Genomic DNA, 25853 nt, shown 5'->3' with positions numbered 1-25853 from the left:
GACTGTATAATTTCAATTTGGCCTATCTATTAAGTTCTTTCATCTATCTGCTCAAATCTGCTGTTGGGCCCCTCTAGCAAATCTTTCATTTCAGTTATACTTTTCAACTCCAGAACTTCTACTTGGCTTCTTTTTAATAATTTGTCTTCTCATTGCTATTCGCTTTAGTTAGATATTTATTCTCAATTTATCCTTTATTCTGTGGACATGGGCTCTGTGCATACCAGTCGTAAATGGTAGTTATTGTCATAACTCATTAAGATCATACCTAAGGCTCCTTTGAGCTTGGAGACCCTTGGAAACAGCATGGTGCAATACCATTCATGTTTATTAAGCATTTGTTTTTTCAGAATAAATGGTAATGAAGGTTGTGTTCTTGGGGACTATAGTAGGGCTCAATAAATGGGATTCCTTATTTAATTAAAATTAGTGAAAGTATTTTTCTTTTCAGAAGCCTAGTTGTGAGAGATAAAGAACCACATGTTCTGTAGATAGCTGACAAATTTCTTTTACTTGTTTTTGTATCCACATGATTGATGATTGTGAAAAAGCAAACAATGCTAATGGCCACTTTGGTAAAAACACACAGTGTTCAAACCTAAGGAGGATTACATTCTTTGGACAGGCTTTATTCCCAGGATATCAAACCCCTTGGCCATGACAGCAGCCACTGCTTCACATAGCAGCATACGCCACATGTTCACCTTCAATACTTCTCCTGAGAACATAGAAAAAGACAGTAAATTTTCTTTTTACAAATCACTATTAAAGAATCTATGTTACTTCTGGATTTTACTGAGAAGTGAATAGCCCAACCCATAGATGTTTTGGGGCTTTAATTAGAATCACCTTTACCTTAAACTATAAGGGGAAACAATCTAAGAAATATAAGTGTTCTGTTCAAGAAATCTGTTTTCAACTGATGATAAAAGAGATACAAGGCCTGCATTGATTAGATTGTATTTTATCTTTCTTTTTAGAGTTCTTTCCTAGGCCTCATGGTCTGAATTAACTATAAACTTTAACACCATAATGGTGAGATTTTTTTCCTAATGAAGTTTTAGTTCTCAGGCATGACTCTCAGAAATGCCTACTTGCCATGTAACACATTAATTCAGTCTACTTCATTAACTCTTTAACAGGGTAGAGCAAAAAGCCTACAAAAGGTATCATTTTTTTCCCCCAAGGGTAGTTTTCGTTATCAAGAACCACAAAGATTCATTCTGGGACCCTCAGTCACACTGCTTTTGTTGGAAATATCCTATTCCTAGTGGCCTTCTAATTGTTTTTCTTTAGAGTCTTATGGTTCCATCCCATGTGCCTGAGGGTGGGGAAACTAGTCAGTCTGGGAATGGGAAGAATTCCGTTTATGCTTTTATTAGAGCTAGCTCAATTTTGTCTTGTGTATATGATATGGATTAATGTGTAACTGGGGGAAAAATGGGGGGGAGGTGGTTTCCATAAATAAAATAAATTGAAAACCACCTACATCCAACTCAAATAAATGCCTTGTTGGTGCCCAATCCCCAAAATGACTATTGGATGAACCACTCACCAGTTTGTCGATCTTTCTCCACACAATAGCAGCTATCATAGAATTCTGTGAAAGTAGTTGCCAGCTCATAGATATAATCACAGAGAGTGTGGAGAAATAAGTCATCTAAAATCTTCTGCAGAACCTCAGGGAACCGCAAAATGCACCGGCCTAGTTTCCATTCCTTCTCATGGTCCAAAATGATCTTGGTCTCTCGAGCAGCTTTCTGGAGCATTTCTTCATCAATACTGGCCAGACGCGCAATTGACCTGAAAAAATCAGGTAACAGCCATCATTCCCCTTTGTTAAGTACATTCTTTTCCATTGAAACATGTAGTAAGAAGTGACTGATATAAACTAGAAATGATCATCATTTGATTCAAAATAAAACAATGTTGTACCCACAATTACCTGATTCTAGTGAAGGCATACAACAAGTAAGCCGCTGTATTTCCTCTGTCATCCAGCATTTTGTCAAAGGAGAAGATATAGTCATTCAACCGGTTATGGGAAAGATCAGCATATTTGATACAGCCATAAGCAACAGATGTCTGAGCAGCCTTCAATTCCTCTGTGGTTAAGACCTTTTGGAAAAAGAAAAAAATACTTCATAATCCTGTCTCACAGACAAAAGATGGGCGTAAGGAGCATCTAATGGTGCTTTTTAATCAGTAAACTTTAATAAATATCAACACTGAGGTAGGAAAACATGGACCAATCTACAAAGAAGAGAACAATGAAAATACAATTCATCAGCTCTGCATAACGAAGAATGTTTCCATGAGAAACTTGATTTGTAAATTATGAAGTGTCCGCTTGAATACGTTACTCAGTAAGTGAGAAACGGAAAGCACCAATTATTAGTTTATATCCGCTTCATTCCATCAAAGATTCTGAGGTAGCTTACAGGAAACAAGTACAGTAAAATAAAAACAAAAATTAGGTTCAGGTAATTAACTGGAATTAAAATAGGGTGTCAAGAACTGGAGATCTAATATTGTTTTGCTAAATTTGGTCATACATTCTGAAGCGTTATTAGGTCACAAGTAAGTAAGTAAGTAAGGATTTCTGTTCTGGACATGATGCAGTAGCTTGAAGTAGACTAACCCTTCCAGCAAAATCAACTACTTAAAAGCTGAATAAGTTATATGAAACAACCGTTTGAAGTCACCAGAGAGCATCAACACAAGGACACCATTAAGACAACCAGCTGGCATGCTATCTGTCGGCCAGAAAACCTAACTAGGATGAATGATATTATCTAGAACCGTTATAATTTTTCATCCACAATGTCAGATGAAATGACTAAAAACCAAGAGGTGAGGTAGGGGGAGGGAGAAACAAGACAACAGAAACAACAAAAACAAGTCAACAGCAACTTTAAAGTCTGGAATTGTTTAAAGAATACTTATTAGCTACAAAGAAGAAAAATAGTAACTTTACAGTGGAGAAACTGATAGTATCACCTTAACAAAGTGATCAAAATTAATATTAACAATCATGAGAAATATCAACATCATGTGCCTCCTGAAATAAAAAAGTGAGAAGAACTCCTATCTTCCCAAGACTGCATAACTGGAATTTAATCATGAGGAAATACCAGATAAATCCAGCTGAGGGACATTCCACAAAAAACCTGACCCTTCGTAAGTGTCAAGATCATGAAAGTCAAAGAAAGAGCAAGGAACTGCCCAGATTAAAAAAGAATAAGGAGACATGAAAACTAAATGCAACATGTGATCTTGGACTAGAAAAAGGACGTCTGTAAGACAAATGGCAAAACTTGACTAAGGTCCGCAGATTAGTGAATTGTATTGCAGCAATGTTAATTTCCTGATTTTGATAATCATACTACGGCTGTAAGATGTTAATGTTTGGGGAAGCTAATATGGGAATTCTTTGTACTATTTTACAATTTTTGTTATGTCTGAAATTATTTCAAAATGAAAAGCTAAAAGAAAAATTTCAAAATGAAAAGCTAAAAAGAAAACTATGATTAAGGTATTCAAATAATGAGACAAAACTGTATGAAAAGCAAAATTTCAATAGACACTTGGAATACAGAACAGCAAAATATCTGAAGTAGATAAATATTCAAAATAAAGCACGGAGAGAAGAAAAGTGAAAAAAAAAGTGAAAGACACTTTGGGAGACCGTCAAAAGTTCTAATATATGTACTTAGAATTCCAGAATAGAATGGGGCAAAGATGCAATATTTGAAGAAATATGGCTGAGAATTTTCCTAAACTGATGAGGAACCCAACCCACAGGAAGCTCAGCAACTCCCAAGCAAGGTAAGTACAAAGGAAAGAAGGAAACTCCCTAACTCCCTCTCCAAACCAAACCTAGGCAATAAAAAAAACTGCAGGGAGGAATAAAGTTCACAGGAAAGGGTAAATATGTGGATAAATATAAATGAATAGATGGTCTAAAACAAACACTGTACAAAAGACTTGAACAGACCCTTCACAAAAGACACCCAGATGGCCAATAAGCAACAGTCAACATAAATGACTCATCAGAGAAATGCAAATTTTAACCATAGTGAGATGCTAATACACATTCACCAGAAAAGCTAAAATAAAAGACTCACAAAAAGTTATAGTGGAAGATATGGGGCAACTGGAACAATCACATACTAGTGGTGAGAGTGTACAATGGTTACAACTCTGTCCTTGGCACAATTTTTAATAAAGTTAAGCATAAGCCCACCCTACAACCCATCAATGCCATTCCTAGATATACATCCAAGAGAAAAAGTGCATGTACCCATAGAGTGGCTTGAACAGCAATGCTGAAATTAATTTATTTGTAATAGTCAACAAACAGAAACAACCCTAATGTCCATCAACAGAAGAAACATAATACTATTAGCTAGGGACTTCCCTGGTGGCACAGTGGTTAAGAATCCACCCACAAATGCAGGGGACACGGGTTCAAGCCCTGGTCTGGGAAGATCCCACATGCCGCGGAGCAACTAAACTCGTGCACCACAACCACTGAGCCTGTGCTCTAGGGCCTGTGAGCCACAACTACTGAGCCCGTGTGCCACAACTACTGAAGCCTGTGCGCCTAGAGCCCATGCTCCACAACAAGAGAAGCCACTGCACACCTCAACAAAGAGTAGCTCACGCTCGCCACAACTAGAGAAAGCCCGAGAGCAGCAATGAAGACCCAATGCAGTCATAAATACATACATACTATTATCTAGCAATAAAAAGAAATGAACTACTGATACACCTGGAAAACAGAACACACGTTATGATTTCATTAAAGTCCTCAAACAAAAGTGATCTATGGTGACAAGAAACTTTCTGGGGTGATGGAAATATAAGTTGATTGGTTGGTGTTATCATGTCTATACATAAGTGTGTGTAAAAATTCGTCAAGCTTTACATTTTACTGTATGCAAATCAAAAGATACTAGCTGAAATGGCCAAATAAATAAAAGAGTCAAAGCAGTTTTTGTTATCATGCAGACTAAACAAATTGATTAGGTGACTAAATTTTCCATTTTTCATCTGATTGTGCCACTTGTGCCTAGGCCAGAACTAAAAGGCAAAACCATTCTGGAGATACCAACTGGGTATACCTGACAACCACCTACTGGAAATAGAGAAAAAAAGTATTTTACATTTCATTTTGCTAACAGTGGAAAGGCAACAGATGGGAAGAATGTAGCCTTACAGCCTGCCTTCATGCTCTCTGGATTATCAGTGATCTACCCAAACCAAACAAGACAGTGTGTCCTCAAAGAACCTTTTTTTTGTTTGGCTCTTTGATGTCTACATTTCTTCCTATTCTGTGTCTCTTTCTGTCATTTTACTCTTCTGTTTATAGTAATTATGTTCATTCCAAAATACCACTTGACTTGCAGGAGAGTAAAAGACCTAAGACTCTTTGAATCTCAATCCTTGACCTCTGTTATTCCCATCTTAAATTTTTTTTGATGCTTTTTTCCCATTTTGATGCAGTTCCTCCAAATTCCACACAGATCCAACCTCAGTCCTTTCTAAGGGTGCTATGAAAGCCCATCATGTTTCCTACTCTGATGGCTCGTCAGTGGCCGAGAGTGGTAGGTGTTTACTGCTATGATCGTTCTACAAATGTTCCCAGACAAAGGAGCTCAGCAGACGTACACTCTAATGTAGGCTCTTCACTCAGACCGTCTCAATCTTCAATATTCTCCCATCACTGGTTCAAAGCAGTGACAGGTGAACTGCCAATAAGAAGCAGATATTCTATGCTACATTAACAAAGGCGAAAAAGGCCATGGCCTTTTGTAATAGCCAAGAACTGTATTTTCACAATAAATACTCAACAATTCAAGAAACAAACTGTGCAATAAAATCTGAGTACTATAAGCCTGACAAAAGTGGACTGACTCCTTATAATCCTTCCCAGTTCTCTCAATAAAGACAAAAATAAAAAACCACAACACTATGCATGCTACACAATACACAAATAAGTCTTTGGATTACCTTGTCTCTTTCTTTTTCCTTCAATTTGTCCATGGAGCGTTTTAGTCCTTCTTCCAGAAGGTCTATGAGGCGCACCGTTTCACCTGATCGTGTTTTAAACTTCTTCCTAATAAAATTTAAATGTCCCAGTTAAACAGATTTTGAAGCAGACCTTCCAACTTAGAAATCTTTGAAAATTAAGGTTTGACACTGCCTTATTCAGCTGACAACCAGGGAGGATGCCAAAAGAAAGTAGATACAGTCAAGTGTCTTTCATCTATTAACCCTCAACTCCAAGCATTCTATGCTTTAGACCCCTAATAGCATTCTCTACATGTTCACCTTTAATACATTCGTTAAAACGGAAAAAAAGAAGACATCCGTTAATTTGTTCATTTTTCTGAACACAAAGTTTGGCTCAGTTGTTTTACCTTCTTAGAAAATTATTAATTAACTACACTTTTGCTTCTAGAACTGCTTGGGAAATAAGCAAATTCTTAACTGGAATCTTACTTGCATTTCTCTGAAAGTAATTCCACCTGTCCAGTGGTAACCAACCCTAGAAGCATATCGGAATCAGCCTGAGAACTTTAGAACTGGATGCCAGGGCCCCATTCATACTCACTGAAATCAGAATCTCTGTGGATGGGGCAAAAGTACTGATAAGCACTGCCCTGAGTAACTGCACTATTAAAAAGCATTTCATGAGGGGCTTCCCTGGTGGTGCAGTGGTTGAGAGTCCGCCTGCCGATGCAGAGGACACGGGTTCGTGCCCCGGTCCGGGAGGATCCCACATACCGCAGAGCGGCTGGGCCCGTGAGCCATGGCCGCTGAGCCTGCGCGTCTGGAGCCTGTGCTCCGCAATGGGAGAGGCCACAACAGTGAGAGGCCCGCGTACCGCAAAAAAAAAAAAAAAAAAGTATTTCATGAAAACTGGATTTTACCTATTAAAAAGAAGTTTGCAAGACATCCAAGTATATGATGTCCGTCTTTTTCTTCCTGTTTTTTTTAAGTTAAAAAAAATCCTTCAATCCCAATAATGGTACAAAGGAAGCATGTTTTTCTATCTAACACAAAGTCTGCCAAAGTAATTGTGATACTTCCTGTTAAAGTTATATGTTCAGAGCTGCCTTAAAAAGGATCATCTTGCCCTTCATTATAGAATTAAAACTCCTTTATTATTCCAAAAATACATTAAATACTTCCATAGCTTTCCTTATACCATCCCCTCCCCTCCTTGAGTGTTCCAACAACTTCCAGACCTTCTGTATGATGAAATGATATCCATCATAAAGCCTAGCCAAAATGTAAAAAAGCCTTCCTTAATGTCTCCACTTTGCAATAACTGGTCTTTCCCATTATTCCCTACCTGCGCCTGCCTTGAATTTTTGCTTTTTGCGTTGGTCTACTCCTCTGACCAGTGGTTCTAATAAGAGGGATGCATACCTGACTACCAAAAGAGCTTTCAAAAACAGATGCCTAATACCCACTGTAGACCTAATAAGTCAGTAACTCTCCTGGTAGGGCCTGGCATGTATATTTTAACAGGCTCCACAGGAAACTGCTCTGCTTTAGATGACAGGCTTCTTCTTCAGGAAGGAGGCCATGTTTTATGTTATCTTCATGTACACACTGTGGAGCACCCAGCCAATGAGGTGCTCAATAAACAGGAAGATGATCAAATAAAATGATAAGTTATTTATTGTAAAAAGCCTTAAAACAGAAAAATTCACTAAAAAATAGATGGCAGAATCTGAGCATTTTAATGTCACTATTTAAAATACGGTAGGCTGCTACTGGCTAACTATCACTGATATTATTTTTCTTTTTTATGGTGTAGGACACCATAATTACATGATACCGAATGCAGAAATATAAAACAACAACCAAAAAAAGAAGTAAAAAATTCCTTAGCCATTACATGATAAATTAAATGCCAATATATAAATATTGGTGATAAATATCAGACATAAAAGGTAAATGTGTTAATTTTCTCCTAACTGTAGGAATAATCATCTAAATGTTAGTCAAAAAAACCAATAGGGGCTTCCCTCGTGGCGCAGTGGTTCAGAGTCCGCCTGCCGATGCAGGGGGTGCGGGTTCGTGCCCCGGTCCGGGAAGATCCCACATGCCACGGAGCGGCCATGGCTCACGGTAAGGACCCAGTGTCTTCTAATTAACAAAGAAGCGCAGCTATACAGAAGAGTCATATGTTACAATTAAATGTCTGATCTAAGGTATTTGGTCTCCATATAACCTTGTATCTAAAATAAATACCCTGACACCCCTAGCCTGCCTTTTACATGCTTAATTAGGGCTTTTGTCCACTGGCTTGTTAAGCATCTTGAGCTAGCTTATGCAGTTTTTAGAAACATCACCCACTTTTACGTGATGGTAGTATTTAGGTCATGTCACCAAATCTAAAATGATATGGTGATTAGTTAAGTGATCCTAAGACAATATTAAATGTAAGATGTTAAAAATTTCTCTGAATTCTCCCTAAAAGGTTACATTCTCTAGCAGTGATAAGACATAGGTACAAAACATCTCAGCTGCGTACACAACTACAGCATACGTAGACTATGGTATCAAATGAAATATAGCCTCTTTCAAAGAAATCTGGGGGTCAGGTGTGTCATTTCCACCTTCAGATTTTCCAGACTTACTTGTCTTCCCCCAGTACCACACCAAATCCAGCATGAGACACTCGAGTTACTGCAGGGTCATACCAACCAATCATTTGAGCACCACCAAATATTGTCTGGAAGTGTAAAGACTACAAAGAAATAGAAAGAGAAAGTTACTTGCTAAACTTTCTAATTAAAAAAATGACTGAAAGCTCTTCTGCTTAGGAATAAAAATTTGTAAAATTCAAATCACTCACACATCTTGTAAGGCAAGTAAAGTTGTAAAAGCTCTTCTTTATTCCTTATACATGAGAAAAGGAACACCCTTTCAGTTTACAGAGACAAGCGGGAAAGCTGAGAAGTGTACAAGTTTGGCCAAATCCAAACCCTGTTCTTTTCCTTATATTATATTACTTTTCTGAATTTTTGTAGGGAAATTTATAGGGTCTTATAGAGCCAAATGCCTCACCAACTGGACAATCTAAACATATACAAATCTTCAAACTCACTTACTTGTCCACTGTCTACCACATAGATGATCATATCTGCTTTTTCCTCAAACAGTCTTTGTTTAATAGCAGCCAGGTCAGATGTATCATAGGTATAACCTCCATCTGATTTTACTATGGTTAATGGTATGGAACATCCTGGAACAAACACAATCTTTCTGCCATCATCCACTTGCACAAATCCTAGAAGAAAAAAAAACTTTATTAATAATGTTAAAAGAATCTTAAAGGACTATAAATGCTTAGCCATTATAGGATATTTATTAGAGAGCTCAAAAAAAAAATCACAGGATTTTTTCCCTCAATGTGACCTAGTATGAGCCTTGGAAAATGGCTATTGTCAAGGTTGTCTGGGCACCCAGGGTGTGTTCAGGGCACAGGTGAGATATCCTGGCAGTTTTCTGGACTAACACTACACTCTTCATAGAGCATCCCACTGGAGCCCAAACTCTTCATAGAGCATCCCACTGGAGCCCACCTGCTCAGCAGACACAGAACACGGAAATCTGTGCTTTGTTTTCAAGCTGGAGTCATAGCCTTCCTTTGGGAGGAGGATGCAATTTTTATCGTTACCTCTTAAAATGTATTCATTCATTTACAGTTTTAAAGTTAAAACTGCAACAGAGTTCAGGAAACAAACATGGCAGGATTTAGCATTTAGAATGGTTAGTGAAAAGTAAAAATAAAATCATGTTCATACACTCATAATGAAAAAGACAAAATTCTTGGATGCAAGAAAGGACAGGAGAGTACATGACGGTAAAAACAGCAATCTTTGAGTGCATGCTACTATGTGCTAAATACTATATTAAGCCTTAAATTCAACCTTCACAATAACTCTCTGCAGTAAATATTGTTATTACTGTTTTTTTTTACACTTTAGGAAACTGATGCTTGGTAAGGTAAAGGCACTATAAAATGCTGGTTAAAAACAAACTCTGGGGCTTCCCTGGTGGCGCAGTGGTTGAGAGTCCGCCTGCCGATACAGGGGACACGGGTTCGTGCCCCAGTCTGGGAGGATCCCACATGCCGCGGAGCAGCTGGGCCCGTGAGCCATGGCCGCTGAGCCTGTGCGTCCGGAGCCTGTGCTCCGCAACGGGAGAGGCCACAACAGTGAGAGGCCCACATACCGGAAAAAACAAAACAAAACAAAAAAACTCTGAAGCCAGACTGCCCAGGTTTGAATCTCAGACTTATTACTTATTAGCTATGTAACTCTGGGAAGTTACTAACTTCTCTGTGCTTTTCTCATTATTAAAATTTCATTATCGTAAGTGTACAAATAAAATATGCTAGAGAGGGTAGAGAAAAGGGAACCTTCTTACACTGCTGGTGGGAATGTAAATTGGTGCAGCCACTATGGAAAACAGTATGGAGGTTCCCCAATAACCTAAAACTAGAGTTGCCATATGATCCAGCAATCTCACTCCTGGGCATATATTTGGACAAAACTATAATTCGAAAAGATGCACGCACCCCTATCTTCACAGCAGCACTATTTGTAATAGCCAAGACATGGAAACAACCTAAATGTCCATCAACAGATGAACGGATGGAGAAGATGTGGTACATATACACAATGGAATATTACTCACCCATAAGAAAGAATGAAATAATGCCATTTGCAGCAACATGGATGGACCTAGAGATTATCATACTAAGTGAAGTAAGTCAGACAGAGAAAAACAAATACCATATGATATCACTTATATGTGGAATCTAAAATATGACACAAATGAACCTATCTACAGGACAGAAACAGACTCACAGAGAACAGACTTGTGGTTGCCAAGGTGGGGGGAGGGAGGGAGTGGGAGTGTGGGGTTAGCAGATACAAACTATTACATATAGAATGGGTAAACAAGGTCCTACTGCACAGCACAGGGAACTATAGTCAACATCCTGTGATAAACCATAATGGAAAAGAATACGAAAAATATGTATTTACACATACACACACACACACACACATATATATATAACTGAATCACTTTGCTGTACAGCAGAAATTAACACAACATTGTAAATCAACTATATCTCAATTAAAAAATTTTTTAAAAATTCATTATCTTAAAAGTATGGTCCCTAGGCTCCAGAACGTGACTAACAAATACCATTTGTCATTCAAGGAACCAAGTTTCCTTGCAGATATCAGATTGGTTGAATCCAGATCTAAGGCAAATGGTCGAAAAACATAAAAGATATTAAACCTTACAATAATGCTAAAAACAATCCAGTTGTCACATCTGGAAGATATTAAGAAATTAATTTATTATTCTGAAAATTGATAAAGAAAGAAAAATAAAGGACCAAGAATTTATACTGTTTGTCTTCTATGAATTGTACCTCAGGATAATCAAAATGATTATGTGACAAAGTTCTGCACATGAGAATTCCAGGTAACAAAGGAATGACAGAATGCCACCGTTTTCCAATCTCTAATGAAATAATGGAACAAAGTCATGACAATCAACAGCTGCTAAAACCTCTAGGGGAAAGTCTAATGGGGAAATTAAAGGATAGATCAGGCTGACAACACCTAAACCCACTAATTCATCTTAACATCATAGTAAGAGAGCCAACCAAAAATTGGCATTCTTGCAAATTAAACAAGACAAAACAAAAAAGGGAAGAAAATAAAAACACAAACCAGAATTTAATCAAACCTCTTTAGAAAATACAGATAGAGGAATTGTTACATAACATTATATGGGAATCTCTGTAAGACAAACAGCCTAGTTTCTTCAAATAAATGAGAAAAAAGGATGGGGCTAATGGAGAGAAACCCATGACCTACAGAATTTATAGCAAACAAATGTGCAGACACTGAAAAAAAATACTCATGATTAAAAAAGATTATGAATCAACTTGGGAAATTTGAACTCCTGACTCACTATTTAATATTAAGGAATTATTAACTGTCATGGAATAATAATGGTATTGTGGTTTTGGGGTGGGATGAAGGGCCTGTTGTTTCAGAGACAAACCAAAGCAGTTATACATGAAATTATATGATATAAGCAGTGTATATAGGAAGGTACTGACATAGTAAGATCGGCCTGCATTCATAATTAAGTTGGGTAACAAGTGCATGGAGTTGGGGATTCCTAGAATATTCCCTCCGCTTTTGCCTATGTTTGAAAATTTGTATAATAAAGTTAAAAAAAAAAAAACAACTCACCTCTATCTTCAAACTCCTTCACAATATCATTCATCATATCTTGATAGAAGGATTCTCCCCTCTCTATTAAAGAGATGTCCAACGCCTCATAGATTTTATTAAACTCTAGGGAAAAAGTTACCAAATAAAGAAAATGTATAATTTAAACAAATAGGAAACATGCATCTTACCTTAAAAGAAATTATTTAATTGAAGCATTTGGAAGGAAATTAATTACATGAAAATGTATGAAACAGAGCATTACATACATACTGCCACTTTGAAAATTTGGAAAGAATATAGCAAGATACATATCAAAATTATTAATAGTGGGGAGGAATACAGATAATGTATTTCCTTTTTTCCTGTCTACATTTATTTTGTTCCTGCAAGGAACAAATACCTACTGTAATTTTTAAAAAATTTACTCTTAGGGGGCTTCCCTGGTGGCGCAGTGGTTGAGAGTCCGCCTGCCGATGCAGGGGACACGGGTTCGTGCCCCGGTCCGGGAAGATCCCACATGCCGCGGAGCAGCTGGGCCCGTGAGCCATGGCTGCTGAGCCTGTGCGTCTGGAGCCTGTGCTCCGCAACGGGAGAGGCCACAACAGTGAGAGGCCCACGTAACGCAAAAAAAAATAAATAAAAAATAAAAAAAATAAAAAATTTACTCTTAGAAAATGTAAATGAGAAGAAAAAAAGAAAAGCCTTTCCTATTTGGAGTTCAACTGTTTACTGAATTTTCTTATATAGTTTTTTTCTAATTTGTATCATTTATCTGTTTCTCTAGCCACGCATTAGTGACACAAGATAACCTACAGTAGCACAACACATTTTACTGCCTAGTGTGGCAAAACAGCCCTCAGCCTTTTCCAAAGATCTACTGGCTATTCTTGTTCATTTATTCCTCAAAGTGACCTTTCAGATTATGTTAGAATTGTCTTAAAACCACAAATGAATGTGGAGAACTAGGGGATTCTGCATGACACTCTGTCCAAACATTCTATTCCATCCTTTTGTGTATTTCCCTTCATTTTAGCCCTACGCATTCTTGGATAGACTTATTCCTAACTATTTTTATAGCTTTGGATGCTACTGTGAATAGCATCTTTTTCTCTTCTACTTTCTTTCCTAACTAATTTTTCCTGACTTCTGAGGAAGTTAAATTTTGCACCTGCCTGTCTTTATAAACTTTCTTTGCAGTTTCAACTTCAGGAAATACTTAAGAAAAATAATTTGCTAGTCCTTGAAAATTTAACATGTCATTCAAGGTCAATTTTGAATACTCAAGAAACTGTATGCAATAGTATCTGTTAGATGAATGAACAAAGCCCAGAAACTCACCTTGGCGGGAGACATCACAGATAAGCTTCCAAGCTTTTATGATGTCTGGATTTTTACTCTGGAGCAAAACAACACACTGGTATGCTCTCTTCTTAAATTCCTCCTCGGTATCAAATCTCTTCTTGGATTCCTGTGTTTAAAAAAAAAAAAAAAAAAGGTAAGGTTTGTAAAGAGTGACCCCCATATTTCTAGATAAAAAATTTGTACATTTCTCAAAAAGACCTAGACAAACCCCACAAATAGACCAGAGTGAGGAAGTAAAAATTTAGAACACCAGAACAAGTGCTCTATCTCAACAAAGAGTATTGTTACAAATGAATGCGCCGATAAAACCCTATTATTGCCTCTGAAATAATTTTTCTTAAAAATATAAAATTCTTGGGCTTCCCTGGTGGTGCAGTGGTTGAGAGTCCGCCTGCCGATGCAGGGGACACGGGTTCGTGCCCTGGTCCGGGAAGATCCCACATGCCGCGGAGCGGCTGGGCCCGTGAGCCATGGCTGCTGAGCCTGCGCGTCCGGAGCCTGTGCTCCGCAATGGGAGAGGCCACAGCACTGAGAGGCCTGCGTACCGCAAAATAAATAAATAAAATATAAAATTCTCACCACAGTGCTACCTCTACTTTTCCAATTCACACCAATGCTATGTTCCAGGAGAGTAATAATGAATAGCTAACAGATGAGGAGGAATTTTCTGGGCTCTATTTTCCATTCTGGATGAGCAATTTTTTTTGTAATTAAAAATAAAATTGCTTTCATTGTTTTTATATCTATTTTGAAAGCAACACATGCTTACTAAAAAAATATATATATATATTGTTAATCCCATCCCAAACTCACCAGCAATAACATTTTGATGGAAATTCTAGACATTTCTTTATAATTACAGATCTATGTGTTTAAAAAAACCTGGAAATATATGGCTTTTCTTTTACCTTGGTTTTAAAATTTAGCAATGTATTAAAAAATTTTATTGCATTAATAGATTTGCCTCATTATATTCAGTGCACAGAATCCCAAGAGACGGTAAGTTATTTCACCCACCAGTAAACAATTTATTTTCAATTTTTTCATTAGAAAATACATACCAAAATACAAAAATAACTTCAAAAAACCCAATAACAACCAACCAAAAGACCCACAAATGTTTACTTTTTAATGCAGTAATCCTATTCTTGGGATACTGTCTATCATAAGGAAACAATTTTAAAAAGGAAAAAGACCTACAGTATGAAGTTTGAGCTCCCCCCAAATGGGGGAAGAAAATCCAACAATAGGGAGTGAAATAAACTTTGGTCCACAAATCCAAAATAATGTGCTGTTATAAAGTAACATGAAAGAGTTTGATAAAATGTTTAACAGGCAGAATATAAAAATGATATTATAACCACAAATGATATAATACATGTTTGAATGTTTGTATACGGATAAGTAAAGGAGTCACACTAACTGATTTAAAATTATGGTTTATGGTAAATTGTCTTTAAAAAACTTTATATATACTTAACAACGCTTTCAAAATATATAAAATGAAGATGAAAACTACAGCATCAGAAATTTTTAAATATTAAAATGTATTTTGACTAACAAACTCCTAAATTCACTTAAGAATGGGTAATGTAGTAGAATTAAATTTTTATCATACACCAATAAAAAAAGCAAGCATGATGTGTTAAGGAACAGAGTTTAGCAACTGTTATAGTAGCTTCAAATACCATTTTAAACTCCCTAAGGAAAACAAATAATTGTGATAAATGATAAACACACAAATAATAGAACAATAAATGAAATCAAACCTTATAAAAAGCCTGAAGATCCCCAATGGGAGGTGAAACTGTTAGGTAATCCGGAAATCTGTCTTGCAGGTGAGCAATGAGCATGCCAAACTGGGTTCCCCAATCTCCTACATGGTTTAATCTAATACCAAAAACAGAACATAAAATCACTTTAAAATGATACACATGGTTAAATTAGAGGAATTATATTCCATTAGGAACCACTAACATTAAGTGCCAGTACATCACATTTAGTAATATATTTTTATGGAGGTGTTTCCTCAACTGGTCTGAGAGGCAAAGACCAGGTCTGTTATGTTTAGCATCACATACCCAGGAATGGAGGCTGCAAACAGCAGGCCTCTAGGATTTGCTGAATGAATTTCCTATCAGTGGACTGTGATCTGTTTATTGTGTAGTTAACTGGGACAATGGCAGCTGGGCCAATGTTGGTCATTACCACAATTTTATGAAAATTTAACTTTTCAACTAATTATCTTAGTGTAATTAGTGGTTCCCAAATGTCAATGGACAAAATTTTTCAAAATATGTCAATCCAACCACTTCTCATTCCTCACGGCTTTCATCTAATCTCAAACCACCAGATCATCTCTTAACTGGATTATTAAAACAGCCTTCTAATTCATTACTATAGTTCTCCCTTAGTTGCCTAGCTTCTTCACAGGAACCAGAGTAATCTCTAATTAGATTACATGCCCTACTAACTTAAGACTTTCCAATAACTTCTCACTGCACTTAATAAAATCCCAATTTCCTACCATGGCCTACAAGGCCCAGCACCATCTGTTTCTTGCTTACCTCTCCCACTAGACTATATACCCCTAGTATACACGAGGCAATCAAGAAATATTTGTGGAACAAATGGGGGAGCTTTTTCCTTGGTTCCGCCCCCTACCCCAAGTCTTAAAAGCTGTTAGTCCAGAGGAGGGGCCAAGGACATAATTTAAAAGCCTAATGGGTGATTATGAAGCAGAACCACACTGATGAATCACTGATTTAGTCAAAGATTCTTTCTCAAGTGACATTTTCCCTTGTCTATAGAAATCTCCAAAGAAAGCCAAGAGTACATACCGCAGCACGTTATATCCTGCAAACTCAAAGAGGCGGCACATGCTCTCTCCTATGATCGTCGACCTGAGATGGCCTACATGCATCTCTTTAGCTATGTTGGGAGAGGAAAAGTCAACTACAACCTAGGATAAATAATAAAGATATTTTTAAAGGGGTATAAACATTTTATTCTGCTAACACATTCATTAATAACATTTAATAATAAACTTAAGACTTAAACAGTAGCTTGCATTGTAATTCAATTGTGTTAGGTTTTCTGATGAAACCTGTCCATTATTAACTGAAAAATAATCAAATTTGTTTAAACAAATTCTATTCTCTAATCTATTCTCTATTTCAGAGATAACTCATAAATATCGGTTGGCTACCTCAAATGCTTTATGGAATGAAAGGAAAAATCACATAGCAATCAAGACCCAGGGGAAAAGTTACTTCACAGCTGTGTTCATAATCTCAAAATATTAATGATTAAATCTCAGTAGAAGTAAAAGCCATTCCTAGTTATAACTAACACAATTCTAATGTATTATTATATCAATCAAAAATTGTACATATACCTTTTTGTTTTCTCCAATGGCAGGTAGTTTAACACCATTCACCAAGAGGTTGGTCAACTGTTGTGATACAAAGCCCTTTCTTAAGTGGACATTAATAAAACCTAAAGAACAATAGAGAAGAGAAAAAAAATCAGACAGCCTCCAAACTTGAGGATTGCTCACCCCCAAAGCCTTTCTCAATTTCACTTATGCTGGTTCCAGAGCCTTAGTCTGGTTCTGGCAAAACTTTTCAGGCTTCCAACACCACTTGGGGCCTTGGCTTGAGCACTCCTGTAAGTTCCCTGTTTCAGCATCTATTTCAAACTTTCACCACTCTCCTGAAAGCTTCTTACTTCAGGGCGCCTTCACTCTCAGCAAATGATTTATTTACCTCTTAACAGAAAAGAGGTGATTCTTTCGTACAGAATACCTGCCATGGTCTATCTCCTTTTTGCTGATGAAGAACTAAGCCAGAGGGAGAAAAAGTTAACTCATCCAAGACCAGTGTGGCTAAGTCTAGTTTAAAACTACAGTTTCCTAACTCTCAATCTAAGGTGCTTTCATCATCTTGTTCAGTATACAAGTTATAACCCTATGTTTATATTTAAAATGGTTTTCTTGGGAATTCCCTGGTGGGCCAGTGGTTGAGACTCCGCACTTTCAATTCTGTGGGCCCGGGTTCAATCCCTCGGTCGGGAAACTACTGGTAAAAATCCTACAAGCTGCGTGGCACGGCTAAAAAAGTTTTCTTATTTCTAAAGGACTCAGCAATCAATACAACTACTTAAGAAAGATAACATTATGACATACCAGGACCAGCAATTTCAACTTTTTCAATATATTCATTGTCTGGGAGGTGTTTGATAATGTTTCCAGCAATTTCCCTTGGATTAACTTTCTGCTCCTTGGTTTTGAGCATCTATAAAACATAAATGATTCATTACACAACAGGTTTCAGCAAGGTAGTAGGAAATGCACAACTGACAAAGCATCAGATGCATCTGACATAAGACCCATCAAAAGGCAGAAAAGCAGAGACCAATAACCTTGTAAAGGGATTGATTAAAGCATCAGACATCAAAGTGCCAGAAGGAATAAAAAAGTGCCAAAACCACAGGACCTCCATTTGAAAATGAGTTGCCAAAACTAGCTAGAACTTTTTAATGAAGACTTCTAAAGTCTTTAGTTATAATGCCCGTTTCCAGGATATTCACATTCCTAATTTGCAAATATTCAGAGTTGAGTAATAAACAGCACCCTTATAAACTTAACCCCAGCGTAGACACATAAAAATTATCTAGAAAAAAATCTGGTCTCTTTAGATGAAGCCTTTCTATTCAGCAATGAAAAGAAAGAAAAAGTCCCAAACCAGGGGCAATAAACTACTAACACATTAGACAATGCAGCTCTTAAAAACAGGGAACTCCTCTGCCTGAATATGAAATACACAAGCCCACCTCAAAGACACATCTCCACCAAATATTTGATGGGAATGCTGGTTCTAGACAGCTAACTTTTAATCCCTCAACAATAACACAAAGCCATCCTGGACACAAAAGGAGGGAAGTGCCAAAACAATACCAACTATTACCCTTAAACATTGAGAATATATATATATATATATATATAATATATATATATAATTTAAATATTCAAATTAGTGGTTTTTAAAAATTAAAAACATACATATTCCCTTTCTTCAAGATTTTCCAGAACCATGGAAAATGTTTTCACTGAGGATACAATTTGATATTATTTATGCAAATGGTAATAATTATAATGCTTAAGAAAATCAAATCATCAAGAATGCTTTATAATAATATAATCACCTGAGAGATACCCATAGCACTATTACACTGATAGTCCCCAAACTTGGGCTGTTGACTTGGTGTCACTATCAGTGGAGGATTTTCCAAATCTGGATAGGCAGCCTTAATGGCACAACCAAAGACCTCTTGTAGGCAACTATTGATGTTAAGCATATTTTTAGTTGGTTTGCTCCTTTCTGCTTGAAGACTCTGTAAGAAAAGAATGAAAATGTCAATAAATTCTAAATTATCATACAAAATTTTCCCAAATATTTTGCGAAACCTTGAAATGTCTTCAGAAGAACTGAAAGGTAATATAGTAATGCTCTCATACCTAGGATATGCTGAGAAACATTAATAGGACAAGTCTATCCCATAGCATCTAAGACATACATGTAAATACGTCCTGAGTACTTTCTTTCTACAGTTATTTATTTATTTATTTATTTTGCGGTACGCGGGCCTCTCACTGTTGTGGCCTCTCCCGTCGCGGAGCACAGGCTCCGGACGCGGAGGCTCAGCGGCCATGGCTCACGGGCCCAGCCGCTACGCGGCACGTGGGATCTTCCCGGACCGGGGCACGAACCCGCGCCCCCTGCATCGGCAGGTGGACTCTCAACCACTGCGCCACCAGGGAAGCCCTCTACAGTTATTTTATCAGAACAGAAATTAGCAATAGAGAGTAAGGGGCTGATTGGATTTTCTCAGCTTCCTTAAAGCACAGAGAAAATAATACAAAATAAATCCTAAATAACTTCTTATCAAATGCTGGAACTGAAAGCTCTATGAACAAAAGAAATAAAAAAATATATTCTCTCCATTAAAATGTTGACCCCTTCAAGGCATGAAATGAAACAGATAAAAAATACTGCTGGGTAATATTAATATATCAGAATAACAGGTTGTTTTGTCTTACTGCTATTCCCATGTTGGACTACTACTACCTCCTATTTCTCACTTTCTCTGAAGTGGAATATATTCACATAAGATGGTGTAGAATTAATTAATTACCTCTATTATTGCACTTTTCATACCTTCTCCAAATTATCTGTCTGTATCACCAGACTTCTGATTGCAAAGAAAGTGTCCTATTTATGGCTCTATCCCTGGCACCTAGCATTGTACCTGCCATGTAGCAGGTCAAGATGACTGGTGACTGAACACATACGCTCATAATGGAATACAAATGAAAATGCTGCTACAAAGTAATCACAACTTTACATCAGTCAAAATGCCAATGATGTGCAATATGAATGACAACAACAATGAAAACTATTATTCGAGTAGTACTGAACTGAGTACTACTGAGTAACTTGAGTCTCAAGAACTGAGTCAAGTGCTTTATTTATTTATGTGCATTATTTTACTTCATCTACATAACAAAAATTCGGTTTGTGACTACTATCATCATTTCCTTGTGGGCTAGAGATTAAGTAACTGGCCAAAGATAACAAAGGCAAGTGGCAAAGTCAGGATTCATGGTCAGTACTGCTGGAATGGAGCATTTCAGGTTCTATGCTTCCTCATCACCCTCTCTACCATATGGAAGAAATTATATTCTTTAAACTCACTAAAATACTGATTTAAAATTTTAGTTAGTCAATAATTGACTCCCCTGTGATGCCACACTCAAAAAAGGGGAAGATATGCTTATCACAATCTAAAGGTTTCCAATAACAAATACTGGGTTGGCTAAAAAGTTCATTCGGGTTTCTAACATCTTAATGGAAAAACCCGAACAAACTTTTTGGCCGACACAATACTAAAGTTTTTAGATATGATCCTAAGACCCAAAACCAATTGTAGATAAATCTCAATCTATTTTTAAAGGCTGGGAATATCAGTATATATGTATGGATGTGTGTATGTTTTTGTGTGTATATATGTAAACACATGTATATGAATCCATTGTACTTGATTTCTGCACCATGCAATTAAGTATTTGACTATAATTAAATACTTTTCCCCAACCTGTTTCGTATGTGCAAGTCTTTTCTCCCCCAAAATGGTAAGTTCCATGAGGTTAAGAAATATTACATACGGTACAAACACCTTTGCTATAACTCACTATAAGCATTCTGAAACACCTCACATTATGCAAAAAAAAACACAACAAAACCTCCTAAAACCACAGAGCTTATGAGAAAATTAGCATCAGAAGCAGATTACTCAAAATCTCTGATTTTGTAATAAGAGTACCATCACATAGCAATCTTAACATTGTCACTGGTGAAAAACGTACCCATAATTCTAATAAGTACTCAGTAAATATAAGACTTAATCTTGGGCGGGGGGGAAGACAGCTCAGTAGGAGGGGGTATACGGAAGAGTTGAGGCTGTTGAGTTAATGAAAACAAGGGCAAAAATGTCTCTGAGACAACCATCCAACACGTGTTTCTAACTCAGAGCATGTGGCCAAAGTGAGCCAGAGGAAGAGGGTAGGGAGAATGGGCATCCCGCACTATTTATTCTTCTGTGGCTTGCTGTTCTCTGTTGGGTACTTTGTATTCAGTGCTGTTACTCAGTAGGGCAAAGTATCTACGAAAGAACCAATATGCCTTCCACATTACACTGACGGAATTCTCCTATTTACAATTAGAGCTAGTTCCCATTATGAAAATGTGTATTAGAATACATTGTACTTCCTTTTGTATCTCTTCCCTCCTAGACTCTAGCACATATTAGGCATTTAACAATACCTCTGAATTGAAATAAATATAATAGGGAAATGAGTAGAAGTAAGTGCAGAATGAATGAGGTAATCAGAAAGGTGAGATATTTTGGGGGCAATTCCATGGAAAAGGAATTTTGTGATTTTAGAAGACTCAAAGCTATTTTAAGCGGAAGAGATCACAGTAGGTAATAAAAAAGACTTCACGGGAGTGGGGCAGGCAGAGTCTAAGATGAATAAATGGGGTAAGCTTTGGAAAAAAGGTATAATGCCAGTGCAGCCTGGCTGAAAGTAGTACACACACAGGAGAACAATTATGGGAGTGAGGTCATCCTCTAGGATGTGTCATCAGCAGACCTGAAAGGCAGGCCAAGAAATTAAAACCCCAACTGAAGCAAGCTCACTATGTTGACAAAACTTATAAACACCGTTAGATCATGAAGTCATTAAATAACCAGTACAACACAAGCTTCCTGGAAAAAAATGTTCTGAAATTTTAAGTGGAAAAAAATATATATATATGACGTTGTAAAATACGAAAGTAAAACTGTACAATAACCAACTTAAAGCAGAGAAGGGCTGTGGGTGTATTTAAAAATATTTCCATTTGATAGAAGCAATTATGTAAAATTAAGCTGGCCAAACACTTAGTATGATGAAACATTTCAAAGGGCCCTAGAAGGACAAGAGCAATTGCTCCATTATCTGCACCAAAAACTGAGTCCTAACTTGTCTCATGCAGGGAGAAAGGACATGGTTTCTTCACTCCTTTTTCCAAATTCCTCAGGGCATGCTTTCAGAATCTTCGATAACAAGGATTTTAAAAAAAGACACAATAATTTAAATTGTAGAATGAAACTAGAACCTAGAGTACTCACCTTTTGAAGGATATTCAGCCGATACTTTAATTTTAAATTTTCTTCCCGCAACTGTTCCAAATTTGAAGAAGCTTCTGAACAGCTGCAGTTTTTCAACCGATCAATTTCAGCAGTCAGAAACGTAATCTCTTTCTCCTAGGAAAGAAAAGCCACTTTGTTCGGTCCGTCATAACTGATGATTCCCACGACGTGATAAATTGAACCACAGGCTTACTTCCTCCTTTCCCCTCCTCTCCACCTGGGTGTGGCAGAGGTGATGGGAATGAAGGAGTTTCCTTAGGATAAGCTGTGAGTTTTCTTCCTTGAGGTTTTTGATGACATTAGGATATTATCCTTGATAAGAAAAAACGAAGCACGTGTGTTGGCGGGGAGAAACAGGAGTGTTAAGCATGCAAGGGGATAAGCTTCAGATCGCTTGTTTCTTTTTTGGCTCAAGTGCCACCCCTTCCGCCTTTTCTGAGACACAAAGATTTTCCCATTTTTTCCTCTCTTTGTTTCCAGGGTCGTAGGTCCTAGCCTAGATGTTCTCCTCCAACTAAAGACATGTCCAGTCAAAAGAAAATCAAGCTTCCAACCTAACTGCATTACTAAGGGAGACACGCCCTCACTTTAACTGTCAGATTGTCTACCTGGACATAACTACAGCCGAAAACATTGCCATAAATGAGCATACGTTATGTTCCAGGCACTGAGCTAACACTTTCAGAAATTATCTCTATTATTCTTATCACAACCCAGCGAGAGGGTACTTACAGCCCCACACGGACAAAGACCATGCGAGGAGAGCGGTAAAGAACGTGCCAATCTACCTGACCAACTTGTACTGTTGTGAGGGATTTAGCATAAAGCAGTTCCCGTGATGAGATGACACTGCGTAACCTACATTCCCATCACCCCTCCCACTTCTCCCTACCTGGGCCTAGAGGGTAAGGGAACTGTCACTTTTTGACAAAGTATGACAGTTCTTCCCCCCACGAATACTGAGGGCAACAGAGCAAACTCCTGCTTGATAATGAACGACTGCACGGGCTTTTCAGGATTCCTCTTGCTCAGCAGCACGGCGAGAACGGTGGCTGAGCTGCAAACAGGACCCAGGGCCCCTCTGCCTGGTCCCGCGCTTCCACCGAGAGCGCGCGCGTGCTCGGGAAAAGACGAGCGCTGCTCGAGGCTGTACTCAACACGCCAGGCTCCAGCACCCCACCCCCCGGACACGCTGCCTTGGGGAAGTCAGAGAGAGGGGGACCCTCCACCTCGCTGAATGTCACCGTCACCCGGGCCTGGAAACCACGGGTTCTTCCTCTCCCACCTCTGGGAGAGCGTTTCTGGGAGGGCATTAGCTTCCGAGGCAGCGCAGGCCGGTCCCCACCTCGCTGCCGTCGCCTTATTGCTGCCCGGGCAGGAGCCGGGCCCCGGCGCCTCCCTTCCAAACCTTCCCACCGGACCCACTCGGCCCCACCTGCTGCAGCAGCCGCGCGGAGCAATGAGCAACCAAGCCGTCCATCCTCTCGTCAGCGGCTTACCCACCAAGCCGCCGGAAGCGGAAGCGGCAACCCCGCCGGAAGCGGAACCCCTCTCCCTCTGCCCTTCCCGGCCCCGCCCAGCCGTCTCGTGGGTGTCGCCTCTGCTGCCCCCTGGTGAAATCCAGGAGACGCTGCGGGGAGAACCCGCGGGAATTTTCTGCCAGGATTGGGGGCGGGGGCTGCAGCCTTTAGATTCTGATGTTGGGACGAGGGCAAAGGATTTGAGGGGAATCGGACCAGAGCTGCTCTGTGCTCGACTGACTTGGACAGAGGCACTTACCTAAAGCCTTTGTCTCTCAAGGGCTTCATTTAACCCCTCCGTGAAATGGGTACAGAACTAACAAAATCCATTAATTTATTCAGCAGAATTTATTATGTCCATTAATATGCCAGCACTATGCCAGGCGCTGGAACACAGCTGGAAACAAGTCCGACAAGGTCCTCACTTTCATGGAAGTTACATTTTAGAGGGAATAGATATACCAGACAAGAAAGTAAATAACAGTTAAGAATCCGCCTACCGGGCTTCCCTGGCGGTGCAGTGGTTGAGAGTCCGCCTGCCGATGCATGGGACACGGATTCGTGCTCCGGTCCGGGAAGATCCCACATGCAGTGGAGCGACTTGGCCCGTGAGCCATGGCCGCTGAGCCTGCACGTCTGGAGCCTGTGTTCCGCAACGGGAGAGGCCACAACAGTGAGAGGCCCGTGTACCGCAAAAAAAAGAAAAAAAAAAAAAAGAATTCGCCTACCAATGGAGGGGACACAGGTTCGAGCCCTGGGCTGGGAAGATCCCACATGCCACGGAGCAACTAAGCTCGTACGCCACAACTACTGAGCCTGCACTCTAGAGCCCAAGAGCCACAACTACTGAGCCGGCGCACCTAGAGCCTGTGCTCTGCAACAAGAGAAGTCACTGCAGTGAGAAGCCTGGGCATTGCAACGAAGAGTGGCCCCTGCGCACTGCAACTAGAGAAAGCCTGTGTGCAGCAACAAAGACCCAACTCAGCCATAAATAAATAATTTTTTTTTTAAAAAAAAGAAAGTAAATAACAATCTTGAGGTTTTTTTTTTTTTTTTTGAATTTTTGGCTGTGTTGGGTCTTCATTGCAGTGCTCGGGTTTCTCATTGTCCTGGCTTCTCTTGTGGAGCACAGGCTCTAGGCATGTTGCTCCCCGGGCATGTGGGATCTTCCCAGCCCAGGGCTCGAACCCGTGTCCTCTGCATTGGCAGGTGGATTCTTAACCACTGCGCCACCAAGGAAACCCCTCAATGGGTTTTAATTGCCAGGAAGGTAATGTGGTAGAGTCACTTGGGTCAGGGAAGGTCTCTCTGAGCAGGTAACATTTGAACTAAAATTTTAAACAGCTAATCTGGGATGTAAGTTCTGAGAAGACAGGGATGTCAACTGTCTTGTTCACTCTTCCCTGGATCCCCAGTGCTTCAAACAGTGGTCTCTAAATTTTTTTGCTCTGTGGCCCATGAATGAATTTTTAAAATTCTTACTATAGTCTACAGGCTTTTTAAAGTTGACATCTGAAAGCTCTTGCAACAAATTGAAATAGTGGTAATGAACTATTTTCTGGCATCTTGTTTCTTTTGTAAGTGCTGTTAATGTATTTTCATCAAAACCATGAAGCGGCGAATTTAGCTCATCCAATTTATGGAAAATGTTTACCATATTGATTAATTGGCAAAGCCAGTTCTCTTTGTCAAGTCAAATACTTCATATCATTTTTACCTATTTTTTTTATTTTTGAAGTTTGCTTTTATTTTTAAGCCAAACACAAGTGTTAATATATGTCCCTGTGACACATTTTTACTTCTCTAAGAGAGAAAGATGGATGGAGGGAAGGATGAGTTGGTGAATGGACAAATCAATGGATAGATGTCCACCTTTGGGCCTTTGAAACAAAGCAGGAAAAAGGGTCATCTTTTTAGTAAGTTT

General features: G+C 38.7%; 1 protein-coding gene across 2 annotated transcripts; it reads right to left on the bottom strand.

The window, feature by feature from the left end:
• Positions 1–492: 492 nt before the first annotated feature.
• Positions 493–23959, bottom strand: RARS1 (arginyl-tRNA synthetase 1). 2 transcript variants are annotated; one of them, XM_060144174.1, is made up of 16 exons: positions 23845–23941; positions 22603–22721; positions 22389–22523; positions 18861–19049; positions 17842–17950; positions 17053–17153; positions 16496–16617; positions 15425–15545; positions 13632–13761; positions 12312–12416; positions 9135–9313; positions 8661–8770; positions 6016–6121; positions 1946–2118; positions 1556–1803; positions 493–718 (listed from the first exon to the last, which is right to left on the bottom strand). In XM_060144174.1, exons 4-16 carry the CDS (start codon positions 19011–19013, stop codon positions 609–611), a joined length of 1767 nt encoding a protein of 588 aa, XP_060000157.1. In that variant the 5' UTR covers positions 19014–19049; positions 22389–22523; positions 22603–22721; positions 23845–23941; the 3' UTR covers positions 493–608. The 2 variants fall into 2 exon arrangements, with proteins under 2 accessions (XP_060000157.1, XP_060000156.1); XM_060144173.1 differs by lacking the exon at positions 22603–22721 and having other exon boundaries at positions 23845–23959.
• Positions 23960–25853: the final 1894 nt, after the last annotated feature.

This window comes from Lagenorhynchus albirostris, chromosome 3 (assembly GCF_949774975.1).
Source record: "Lagenorhynchus albirostris chromosome 3, mLagAlb1.1, whole genome shotgun sequence".
Taxonomy (NCBI): Eukaryota; Metazoa; Chordata; class Mammalia; order Artiodactyla; family Delphinidae; genus Lagenorhynchus; species Lagenorhynchus albirostris.
This window is presented reverse-complemented; position numbering and strand designations above follow the sequence as displayed.